At 45.8% G+C, this 12,885-nt stretch overlaps 1 protein-coding gene across 1 annotated transcript in view; it reads left to right on the forward strand.

Moving 5' to 3' along the window:
* pkhd1l1.1 (PKHD1 like 1, tandem duplicate 1) overlaps positions 1 to 12,885 on the forward strand; it is a 185,547-nt gene that overhangs the window by 63,718 nt on the left and 108,944 nt on the right. Inside the window, exons 33-38 of the mRNA XM_069915690.1 lie at positions 111 to 283; positions 2,032 to 2,179; positions 3,517 to 3,671; positions 7,762 to 7,884; positions 10,904 to 11,009; positions 11,625 to 11,744. Of these exons, the coding sequence (XP_069771791.1) occupies positions 111 to 283; positions 2,032 to 2,179; positions 3,517 to 3,671; positions 7,762 to 7,884; positions 10,904 to 11,009; positions 11,625 to 11,744 (825 nt within the window). The remainder of the gene's footprint in view (positions 1 to 110; positions 284 to 2,031; positions 2,180 to 3,516; positions 3,672 to 7,761; positions 7,885 to 10,903; positions 11,010 to 11,624; positions 11,745 to 12,885) is intronic.

The following is a 12,885-nucleotide window of genomic DNA, read 5'->3' on the forward strand; positions in this document are numbered from 1 at the left end:
TGAGGTAGCATCTCTATCTGGTGTGCCACTGTAAACCCTAGTATTGTTACCATGATTTTGTCATTATTTTCTGCTGTTACATTCAGTGAGAGCTATTTATTAACTTGCAGATGTTCCAGAGAGAGCTGTTCCACCTCTGTTTAAGCGAGGAATTATTATTAAGAAGTTCACTGTGACACAAAAGGGAACTTTGAACGATAGCAAGTACATCGAGTATGAGATAACCATGATCCCGTTCAACTGCAGCTTCAACATTCCTTTGCTAGAGATTGGTTTTGCTCAGGTCAGTATGACAAGGGCTCTGTGGGATCAGGTGTGAATGGATACTCTCCTCTTGCTTCTGAGTGTAGCTCCATTGACATGCAGACAACCTCCAGCAGTTGACTGGGACATTTTGGTCAGTGTAAGCAAGTTGGCCCAAAGGGCCTGTTACTAGATTGTATTGCTCTTTGCAAAGCAGAAGGTACACTGCCGCCACCCTGAAGCATGAAGGTTGCAGTGTGATCCATCCACAGAATACACTGCAGGTACTCTGGGTTGGAAGTAGTATGGACAGGAGCAGGAACACCTTTGGCATCCTCCAGGTGCATGAGAACACCACCATCTGCAGGTTCCCCACAAACTCACACAACACTCTGGCTAGGAAACATATTACCTCTGTTTGGTGGGTACAAAGTCTCCCTCCTCTGTGTTACTGGAGTTGGGTCCCGGACCTTTCCGTTTGTTTCTGGAGTTGGGTCCCGGACCTTTCCGTGTGTTTCTGGAGTTGGGACCTGGACCATCTCATGTGTTTCTGGAGTTGAGACCCAGACCATCCCATGTGCTACTGGAGTTGGGACCTGGAGCTCCTTTCTGTTTTCTGACTCCATTTCCTTCTCAACGTGTCTATCAACTTATGACTCACCCTCTCTGACTGGTAATCTCCATTTTACTAAAATTAGTCACACATTTCCTGTTTTCTGTGAAGATCTTAACTATATCTAAATGGAATGCTCTGTTCTGGCTGCTGCCATCAGGAAAGAGGTATAGGTGTCACAAGACTCGCACCAGCAGGTTCAGGAACAGCTGCTACCCCTCCACCATCAGACTCCTCAACGACAAACTCAATCAGGGACTCATTTAAGGACTCTTACTTGTGCACTTCATTGATTTTTTTAAATTCTCTCTGTATTGCACAGTCAGTTTGTTTACATTTGTTATCTGTTTATAGTTCTTTTGTTTACATGTTTACACTGTGTACAGGTTTTTTTGCACTACCAATTAGTGGTAATTCTACTTTGCCTGCAGAATAAAGAATCTCAGGGTTCTATGTGATGTATGTACCCTGACATTATATCTGAAATCTGAATCCCCATTGAATACTCCAACAGAGCCAGTTTCTATGAACCAATTTTCCACTACCCATTAAATCTTTTGGCACCTGAGCAAGTTTACCCCAGTGGTTTCTCCTTGTCCATTCAGTTCCAAGATTGAGGAGGCAGGGTGGCAACCTTTCTGTATACCTCGTCTTCCATTGCCTAACCTGTAATGTGCACAGGAGTCCCAGCTAGTACCTACCTGCTTTGTACACTGGCTCTAGCCCTTATCCACTGTGTTACTTCTCCTCCTCTGCTTGAGTTCAGCCAGATAGTTCTCTGCTGGGCATTAGCCTGGACTAATGACATTGGGTACCTGTTGAGATGCTGCTTGGTACAAGGTTTGACTGTAACATGTGCCCTCCCCTCCACCCCCCCCCCTCCACACCGCGGGTTAGGGGCTGCTCCACTCTTTCACTCTCTATTCATCAGTTGTTTCCAATTTTGATCCCAGCCCTTTGTACCTGTTCCTCCCACCCAGGGGAATTCCTGAGATGTTCCTCAATATCCCACTGTACCCTCATGGCTCTGGGCTGCTGTGATGTGACTGGACCAACAGCCTGGGTTTCTCTTGAGTTGTCTTGCCAGTGTTGAGCTGGAGACCTGGAGAAGCCTGTGGTGGGGGTCAAGGTTCTCTGGTCGAGAGGTGTAACGCTTGTGATGAATATTTGCCCAGCCTGAATCAAACAGCACAAAGGAGGAGTCCATTTACAGGGGAATCACCTGGCCCTCGGGATCCAGCATAAGAGTGCGGAGAACAGAGGCAGCATCTCCCCCCATCACCGGGACCCTGGACATCAAGGTCTTCGGCCGACTGTTGAAAGGTAAATAATGAGACCTGGGAATTATGGAGATTGTCCCAAAGAAGTCCCACACCACAGGAATGTTCTCGATCTGGAGGAAATTTGGCTTAGTTACTCAGAAGCCATTCTTTGGGCCAGTATGAGATGGTTTCCTGTCACACCCAGCCAGTGGCGTTTATATTCTGGGCTATGGGCCAAGCCTGGTCTCATTTATTAGTTTGCATGGAGACAGCAAAAAAGGTCTATTTGCAATTAAAATCAGAGAAATTGACTTTGGTTGAAACTTCTGCCTCACCTCAGTATGACCTCAACTGAGCCGTTGTCATACTCAGAGTTAGCTGGGCTTTGGGGCTTGAAACCTAACCCTTCTCCCTCACCTCTGAGCCTTTACATTATGGGTTTAAGCCCTGCTCCTGAAGCTTGTGGTCAGAGTCCAGGCAGATTCAGGTCAGAACATGCTGACCACAACCCAAATGAGCCCACACAGTAAGCACCTATCCTTAGAGCTTCAGCCAGTCCTTTGATATGTTGGGGTGAGTTGGGTGCGTGTGGTTACTGTCCTAGCAACATCTTCACAGTTAGTGAAAGATTTCCCCAGGTCCTGGTGTCCTCAAAACCCTGGTGTCCTTCAAGCCCACCTTCCTGAGTTACAGCAGGAATGAGATGGCATTCTACCAGGCTCCAGGCTCTGTGAGTAGGAAAGATCTATGGCAACCCTTGTCCCGTTTCTGTGCTTGGTCCAAGAGTAGGTCATTGAAATCTCCGAGGGGCTACTATAGGAGTGGAAAAGGAAAGATAATTTCCTGGAAGGATATTGAGGGGCACTGGCATAAGGAAGTGAGACAAGCAGAGTGAAACGAAAAGAGCAAAGCCCAACCATATGTTGCTAGAAATGGCCTGCCCTTTACTGGGGTCATCAGCTATCTACTGAAAGGTGCTGTCTGAAAAGTCGCTGGGAGCAATAAACAGGCCACTGGGGAGATCACTGCAAGCAGGTCACTGGGAGCAGAACACTGGGCACAGGTCACTGGGGAGGCTATTAGGACTAGGTCACTGGGAACAGGTCATTAGGGAGGTTATTAGGACCAGGTCACTGGGTAGATCATTGGGGAAGTCAGTGAGAGCGTCACAGGGAGCAGGTCACTGAGAGATCAGTGGAACAGTCACAGAGAGCAGGTTACTGTGGAGGTCAGTGGGGAGGTCATTGGAAGAGCTAGAGTGACACTGAAGGGATATGAGCTGCACAGTGCAGTGCTGTGGAGAAGGTATGGGACTGATGGAAGAGGTACACAGCATCACACCACTGCTGACTACACCTGGTCCACTTCACCACCCTGATCCTAATTTTGGTTTTGAAGGGTTGCCAGCCACTGCCTCCAACTTGGAAATGCAGTACAGTCTGCGAACCATTCCTGATCTGGAATCTGTGTCCGTGCGGAGGACAGGGGTCTGCTCCGGTTACATATGGCGAGTGAAGTGGATGAACAAGCCTGGAAACCAGCCCATCTTACAGGTGAGAGGCAGACCCAGGTAGAACAAAAGCACACAACTGGCCACCACTCAGACTGGGTAGCGGCCTTCATCCTGGTTATGTTGAGGAACCTCTCAACATTGATTTGGAAAAACGGCAGGACTGCAGGAAAGGTGGGAATAGGTTGTTATGCAGGCTAAACTGTGATCGTGACCACCCCAGTCTGTCCACATACACTTGTGAGTCACAGGGCATCATCTCTCATACCTTGGCTCTACCACCTGAGATGCAATACTCAAAAGTGCTGGAGAAATTTAGCAGGTCACATAGCACTCTCCAACCAGGTGGCATTACATTGACTTCTCCAGTTTCTGTTAAATCCCCACTGCGCTCCAACCCCCACCCCCAGCCAAGTCTCTCTATTTCCCTATCCATCTATATCTTTTTCTCCTTCCTTACCATCTCCATTCAGGGACCTGCTCCCCCTCACTAACAACTTTTTTTTTCTTTCCTACCCTCCCATCTATGTCCACCTATGACCCTTTACCTGTTAACCTCTACTCCTACTCCCCTGTCCCCTCCTCCCTCCTTTTATTCATGTACCTGTCTGCTTTTTGCTCATACCTTGTTGAAGGATTCAGACTTGAAACAGTAGTTACTCATTACTTCCTATAGACATTACGTGATCTGCTGAGTTTCTCCAGCACTTTTATCGATTGCATTACAATCACAGAGTCTGCAGACTTTCCTGTTTAACTCTTACACCTGAGGCAGGGAGCTAGTGTCAAGTACATCAAGTCCATGGAACCATAGAACATTGCAGCACAGAAATAGTCCCTTCAGCTCATCTAGTCTGTGCCAATCTAGTATTCTGCCTAATTCCAGTGACCAGCACCTGGACCATAATTGTCCATAGCCCTCCCATCCAAGTATCTATCCAAATTTCTCTTGTGTCAAAATGGAGCCCGCATTCACCACCTCAGCTGACAGCTTGTTCCACACTCTCTGCATGACGAAGTTCCCCCAAAACATTTCACCCTTCACCCTTAACCTATGTCCTCAATGGAAAAAGCCTGCTTGTATTTACTCTCATCTCTACTGTTCATAATTTTGTATACCTCTATCAAATCTCCCTTCACTCTTCTGCACTTTAGGGAATAAAGTCCAAAGCTGTTTAATCTTTCCGTGAACTCAGTTCCTCAAGTCCCTGTACCCTTTCAATCTTTATTAATATCTTTTCTGTACTTAAGGTGACCATTTAGGAGAGTCATTCTGCAGAGTGGCTTTCCTCACCATCACTGGGTCTAAATCCCAGAACTTCTGGAAGCATCTTCACCAGGACTGCAGCAGTTCTCAATGACAGCAGATTCCCAACTTCTCAGGGGTATCGAGGAGGGGGTATTCATAGAACCATAGAACACTAAAGCACAGAAAACAGGCCACTTGGCCCTTCTAGGTAATGCCAAAACATAATTCTGCTAGTCCAACTGATATGTACCCATTCCATAAACCTCCAGACTTCTCCCATCCATATATCTGTCCAGTTCATTCTTAAAACTTAAGTGAGCCTGCATTTACCACGTCAGAAGGCAGCTCATTCCACACTCCCACTGCTCTGAGCGAAAAAATTCCCCCTAATAGTCTCCTTAAACCTTTCTCCTTTCACCCTAAAGCCATGTCTTCTTGTATTTATCTCTCCCAATCGAAGAGGAAAGAGCTTACTCGGATTTACTTTGTCTCTACCTCTCATAATTTTGTAAACTTCTATCAAATCTCCCTTCATTCTTCTTCGCTCCAAGGAATAAAGTCCTAACCTGTTTAATCTTTCCCTGTTACTCAATTCCTGAAAACCTGGCAACATCCTAGTAAATCTTCTCGGCACTTTTTCAATCTTACTGATATTCTTCCTGTAGTTTGGTGACTAAAACTGCACACAATACTCCAAATTTGGCATCACCAATGTCTTAAACAACCTCACCTTAACATCCCAACTCCTGAAATTAATATTTAGATTTATGAAGGTCAAGATACCAAAAGCTTTCTTCTGACACCACTTTCAGGGAATTATGTATCTGTATTCCCAGATCCCTTTGTTCCTCCACGCTCCTCAGTGCCCAACCATTTTCTGTGTATGCCCTACCTTGGATTGTCCTCCCAAAAAGTAGCACCTCACGCTTGTCAGCATTAAATTCCATCCACAATATTCTGTCCTATTTTTCCGTTTGGTCCTAGGAAGCTCTGCAAGCTTTGAAAGCCTTCCTCGCTGACCACACCACCAATCTTAGTGTCATCAGGTAACTTGCTGATCCATTTTACCACATTATCATCCAGTTCATTGATATAGACAACAAACATCAATGGTCCCAGCACTGATCCCTGAGGTACACCACTAATCACAGGCCTCCAGCCTGAGAAGCAATCATCCACTACCACTCTCTGTCTTCTCCCATTAAGCCAAATTTTAATCCAGTTTCCAACCTCTCCATCGACACCTAGTGTCTCAACACCTAGTGTCTGAACCTTCTGAAGTAAACAGACCTTGTCAAAGGGCTTACTAAAGTCCATGTAGCCAACATCCAAAGCCTTTCCTTCATCTACTTTATTAGTAACCTCCTCGAGAAATGCTATAAGATTTGTTAAACACAACCTACCATGCACAAGGCCATGCTGACTATCCTTAATCAGCTCTTGGCTATCCAAATATTTGTATACCCAATCTCTCAGAACACCTCCAATAATTTACCTACTACTGATTTGGGCTCACCAGCCTGTAATTTCCTTGGTTTTTTTTTGGAGCCTTTTTTTTAAACAATGGAACAACATGAGCTACCCTCCAATCCTCTGGAAGCTCATCTGTGGCTAAGGACATTTTAAATATTTCTGTCAGAGCCCCTGCAATTTCAATACTAGTCTCCCTCAAGGTCCGAGGGAATATCATGTCAGGCCTAAGGGATTTATCTACCTTTATTTGCTGTAAGGCATCAAGCACCTCCTTCTCTTTAATCTTTATATGTTCCACGCCACTACTGCTTGTTCTCTTCCTTCCTTATACACTATGCCAGTTTCCTGAATAAATACTAATGCAAAAAAACTGTTTAAGATCTCCCCATCTCATGAGACTTCACACATAGACAACCACTCTGATCTTCTAGGGAACTAATTTTGGCCTACTATCTTTTTACTGTTAACATACTTGAAAAAACCCTTCAGGTTTACCTTCATATTATCTGCTAAAGCAACCTCATGTCTTCTTTTTGCCTTCCTGATTTCCTTCTTAATCATTTTCTTACATTTTCTATACTCTTCTAGTACCTTATTTTCTCCTTGTTGTCTATAACTGCTGTACACCTCTCTCTTCTTAACCAGATCGCCAATATCCCTTGAAAACCAAGGTTCTCTATGCCTGTTAACTTTGCCTTTATTCCTGACAGGAACATGCAAATTCTGCATTCTCAAAAATGTGCCTTTGAAGGCCTTCTACCTACTGAACAACTTATCCCTTCTCATTTCCACAAATTTGACCTTTCTCCAATTTAGAATCTCAGCTCGAGGACTAGACCTATCCTTATCGATAATTAACTTGAATAATCCGGAGGATTGGTTTTCAAGGGATATTGGCGATCTGGTTAAGAAGAGAGAGGTGTACAGCAGTTATAGACAACAAGGAGAAAATAAAGTACTTAGAAGAGTATAGAAAATGTAATAAATAATTATGAAGGAAATCAGGAAGGCAAAAATAAGACATGAGGTTGCTTTGGCAGATAATATGAAGGTAAACCTGAAGGGTTTCTTCAAGTATGTTAACAGTAAAAAGAGAGTAGGACAAAATTAGTCTCCTAAAAGATCAGAGTGGTTGTCTTTGTGTGGAGTCTCACGAGATGGGGAGATCTTAATAATGGTCACTGGACCTAAAATGTTCACCTACACATACTTCTATCACTTGACCTGTCTGGTTCCCATAGGAAATCAAGTATTACATCCTCTCTCGATGGTACCTCTATATATTGATTTATGCATAATGGCCTTGCCAAGCTGCCCAGATCCTTTTTAAGGGAGTGAGTGAAGCTGCAGCTGGGAATTCCCAGTGAAGTTTGTTGAATAAAAATCCAATCACAGATCCTTTGTTGAACAGGTTAACGATTCGAATGTTCGTGGAATCCATGCGGGTGTTATGGTCTTCAAGATGAAGCAAGGAGGTCTGTTTAGTCAACGGATGATTGGAGATCTTTTCCGCACTCCACATGCCATGCCTCAGGTATGTTCAGTTGACTCCTCACCCCCTCCTGTAACTTTCCCACCCCGTGAACTGCCCTGTTCTGCCAGTAGCTGAGCCATTCATTCCCCACCAGAACTCCCACCCCACTTGATCCATCAATCCATTCTTGCTTCACATTTCCAGTATCCTGACCCAACAGCAACTATTTGATCTTAACTCATTGCAGCCACAGATTTCCTAGGCAGAGGCAGCTCCCAGTTTTATGCATCTTGAAAATGTTGTTCCTGGTAACACCCTGAATCATTCACTTCCCCACATCCCACCATCATCCAGCCATCATCCTTCAACAGATTGGACCATAATTTAGTTCCTCTACCTCCTCCAGAATGACCGAGAACTGATTCTTCTCAATCCCCCTGCTGCTCTAGTTTCCCAGTAGGTGCAGGAAGCAAGGATCACATCACCCTGGACTAGATCAATGTTCCCTGAGTTCATGGACTAGGGGAAAAGGAAGTCAATAAGGCCAAGAAGATCACTGTGCTCTCCCTTTCCTCTATTAACGACATTCACCAGGATTGTTGCTTAAATAGGACTCTAAAGAATTACTAAGGATCCCTACCATCCATCATACAAGATCTTTGACCCTCTACCATGAGGTAGGAGGTACAGGAGTATCAAAATCAGGACTGACAGGCTGGGAAATAAATTCTTCTTGCGGGCTGTGAGATTTATGAGTAGTATTCTGTAACGTTGGGTCTCTTATAAATTCTTATAAATGAAACAGACTAAATGATTCTGAAATATTTATACTTATTTATTTTATATTATATTTTATGCATATACTATATGTGATTATCATGTGCTGTGTGAAAAGTGCACGTATGTGCACTGTGGTCTGTAGAAATGCTGTTTCGTCTGGTTGTATGTGTCCAGTCAGATGATGATCAAATTGAACTTGAATGAACTGTTGTGGTGGTGGTGGTGGGGGTGGTGGTTGGTGATATGCCCTCTGTTCTGACAATCAGAGAATGCTGGGAGCACTCAACAGTTTTGGTCTCCAAGTTTCAGGAAGGACATTCTTACTATTGAGGGAGTGGAGTGTAGGTTCATGAGGTTAATTCCTGGGATGGCGGGTCTGTCATATGTTGAAAGATTGGAGTGACTAGGCTTGTATACACTGAAATTTAGAAGGATGAGAAGGGATCTGATTGAAACATATAAGATTATTAAGGAATGGACACGCTCGAGGCATGAAACATGCTCCTGATGTTGGGGAAAGTCCAGAACCAGAGGCCAGAGTTTAAGAATAAGTGGGAGGCCATTTCGAATGGAGTTGAGGAAAAACTTTCACCCAGAGAGTTGTGCATCTGTGGAATGCTCTGGCTCAGAACGCAGTGGGGGCCAATTATCTGACTGCTTTCAAGAAAGAGTTAGATAGAGCTTAAAGATAGCAGAGTCGAGCGATAAGGGGAGAAGGCAGGAATGGGGTACTGATTGTGGATGATCAGTCATGATCACAGTAAATAGCAGTGCTGACTCAAAGGGCCGAATGGTCTACTCCTGCATCTATTGTCTATCAGGAGCAATTATAAGAGAGAAAAACTAAGTTCATGTTTCAAGTCCCACAAAAGGTCATTTTTCTTTCCACAGATGCTGCCTGGCCTGCCGAGTGTTTTATTTTCAGGTTTTCAGCACCTGCAGGGTTTTGCTTTGGCATGACCAATCAATCTAGCTGACTACAATTTCAACCTGGGTAACAATCCTCATCCCAGATTGAGATCTCCATGTGAGATTGGCAGCTCAGGTTCCTGGGTCAGGGAGCAGAGGTTCCTCTGTCCCTGTGGGAGAAAAATAATGGCAGTGCTGCAGCTGCACTAAAGGCAGTAGAAATGCAGCCACAGATCCAGCAGAGCAGAAGCACAGCAGTCCTCCGCAGGATCCTACTGCCATCTCATTATACCTATGGCCCCGTACAGGCTTTGAACAGCCTATAGGAGGCTGGCAGTGTTCCTTTAACATGGGCGATCCCACAGAGGATCGTGTCTAAGATGGTGGTGCCCATGGTTGGCAAGGATACGGGCTCTGGAGGATGAGTGAACCAGCAGGGAACCAGAGTGGAAGATCATGCCTACCTCACCCACTGCAAGAAGGAGAATCTTGTCAGGCAACCCCACAGGGAAGGAGACCACGGCAGCAGACCAGTGAGAGGCTTGTATGCCAGAGGGTTCACTCCAAGCTGCAGACAGCTGGAGACTGGCTCGTGTGAACTAGGAATTGGGACTGGGATCCATGAGGGTCCCAATGATGAGCAGGGCTCCCCAAGGGCCTTGGGCACTGACAGCTTCCTGATCATATTGAGGGTTGGGAATTGGGAGCTTAGGTTCACTGCTGGAATGGACAGTAAGCTGTTCAGCTGTGGAGGGTGCTGGAGCTCAGGAAGTGAACCCATGGACACTTGGTTTCTCTGAAGGGACACCCTTTTGCTTCTCTTTCTCCTATTGGTGAGGGCACCGGGCTAGTGGCACCTTTTTGTGTGTATTTAGGGTATTTTGTATATGATGTAAATGACAACAAAGGAATGTTAAATCCACCAGTTTCCTGGTCCCCTGCTCCCAGAGTAGTACTTCAACATCAGTCTCACGAAGAGTACATTGGATTTCCATACATTATAGGTGGAGGTTATTTGGCCCATTGAATCTTTGCTGCCTCACATTCCCCTATTAATTTTCCCACATTGCTCTCAACTCCTTCCAGATTCTACAACCTGCCTACACATGGTGCAAAGTGCAATGACCAATTAACCTGACAGCTTGTCTTTGGGATGTAGGAGAAAATGGGACCACCTGGAAGGAAACACAGGGAGAGCATGGTAACTCCACACAGTCAGTGCCAGAGGTCAGGATTGAACCTGGGTCACAGAAGCTATGAGGCAGCAACATTAACCTACTGACCCAGCAGCTCCATTGAGCCTAGTGTTTGTGGGCTTCATGCCATGAGCATAACCAACAGTGCTGTGATGGCTGGAACCTCTGGCTCATTGTGCCTTTCCTTTCCACAGGTGCACGTCTATATCAATGGCATTCCCAGCAAGTGTTCCGGAAATTGTGGATACAGATGGAATCTTGCAAAATCTCCAGTAATTACAGGCATCAGTCCAAGCAGAGGTGTGTACTCAAATTCCAGGGAATTCCCTGTAAATCCAGGGCCGAGTGTAGGGGTACTGTGCACAGCAGCTGTCCTAGTGATTGTTGGAGGGAGGAACTACAGGTAGGTTCCATCATTCAATAAACCACGGCTCATAGCTCAATCCTCCTGCCCATTGCACAACCCTGCTCAAAATCTACCTCAGTTTAGAATGAGAGGTGATTGGACTAAAGCACCTCTCATTCAGCAATCAGTAGTTGCTGAGAGGATGTTTACCCCAGTGGGAATATCTAGAAATGGGGGTGAGGGCATTCTTAGAATGAGGGATTGATCATTTCAGATGGAGGTGAGAGGATTCTTCCTTCTCTCAGGGCTGTGAATCCTTAACCAGACAATTTGTAAATCTGCTGGGGATGGGGCAAGAGGGAGAGTGGTGTTGAGGCCAAGAGTGGATCATGATGAGATGGAATGTTGAGGCGGATGGGAAAGGTCAAGTGTTTCTTAGTGTTTCATTTCCTCTCATTGCATTAAGTGCAGGACCATCTACTTGCCTCAGCAGCTCTTGGGCATGGCCTTCAGGCAATGTCAGTCACCCATCCAGACTGCAATTTAATTTTGCTCTTTGCTCCTTGCAGGTTCCAGTGTTTCTGGCACAGTCTTGACTGTATCTGGCTTCCAATTCGCCAACAGTTCAAAGACTGATACCACCTGGGTTTCGGTTGGAGGAGCTAATTGTCCAATTATGGAGCTAACTGGTGAGCTGATGCTTACAGTCAATGAAGTCAGTGAGATAAATGGGGAAAGGGGTGAAGGGGAAATCCCTAGACCACCTACAGGAGGGGATATCCCCTGGACCTCTGGCTCAACACACCTCTATAGGGGGCAGTGCCTGGAGCTCCTTCCTCTGTGGGAAAGGGAAATCCCTGGACCACCGGCTCAGCACATGGGGGCAGTGCCGGGAGCTCCTTCCTCTGAGGGAGGGGGAAATCCCTGGACCACTGGCTCAAAACATTCACGGGGGGCAGTGCTGGAAACTTCTTCCTCAAGGGAGTAGGATCAGCCCTGGGACAGAACCATCCGAACAGTCTCCTGATTTCTGTAGAATCAGAGCAAGAGGCCACTGCCTTTCACTGATGTATGCTCCCCCATGCTATCCACATTTCTGAATCCCTAATATTTCTATAATTCCTCTGAAAGGGTCCCTGCCTCTCTCTGAGGCAAATCTTTCACTAACACCCTGTGAAGATCAATTATTGGTTCAGGAATAAAATGACTTTTTTTTGCCCTTTTGTGTGATATAGCAGCACACATTCTCATCACCTTGAGTAGGCACAGGATTTTACTGCCAGGGAGACAGCCAATGTAACCAGGCTCCAGTTGAACCCTACACATATACTGGTTTATGCACAGGGTCAAAAGTACAAAATTTTTGGAGGAAGTTGCGGAGGATGATGTGTAGGATGTGGAGGCTGATGGGATGCTAGATGAGGATAAGAGGAATCTAGTCCTGTTGTGCATGGGGGCAGAGGGTCCAGGGCAGTGGGTAATGGATGTTATGTGAGTGAGGGCCAAGTTAATGGCAGTTGAGGGAATCCACCATTTCTGCCACCTACTACGTGATCCCACCACCATACATATTTCCCCTCTTGTCCCCTCTCCACCTTTCATGGAAACTGCTCCCAAGCATGACTCCCTCATCCACTCCTCCCTCCCCACCAATTGTCCCCTTGGCATCTACCCATGTGACCGCAGAAAGTGGTACACTTGTACCTGCTCTTCCTCCCTCGCCGACATTTGGCCTACAAACAGTCCTTTCAAGTGAAGCAACACTTCACTTGTGAATCTGCGGGGGTCATCAACTGGATCCGGTGCTTCCGTCGTGGCCTCCTCTGCATC

The sequence above is a fragment of the Narcine bancroftii genome, chromosome 2 (genome assembly GCF_036971445.1).
Source record: "Narcine bancroftii isolate sNarBan1 chromosome 2, sNarBan1.hap1, whole genome shotgun sequence".
Classification (NCBI taxonomy): domain Eukaryota; kingdom Metazoa; phylum Chordata; class Chondrichthyes; order Torpediniformes; family Narcinidae; genus Narcine; species Narcine bancroftii.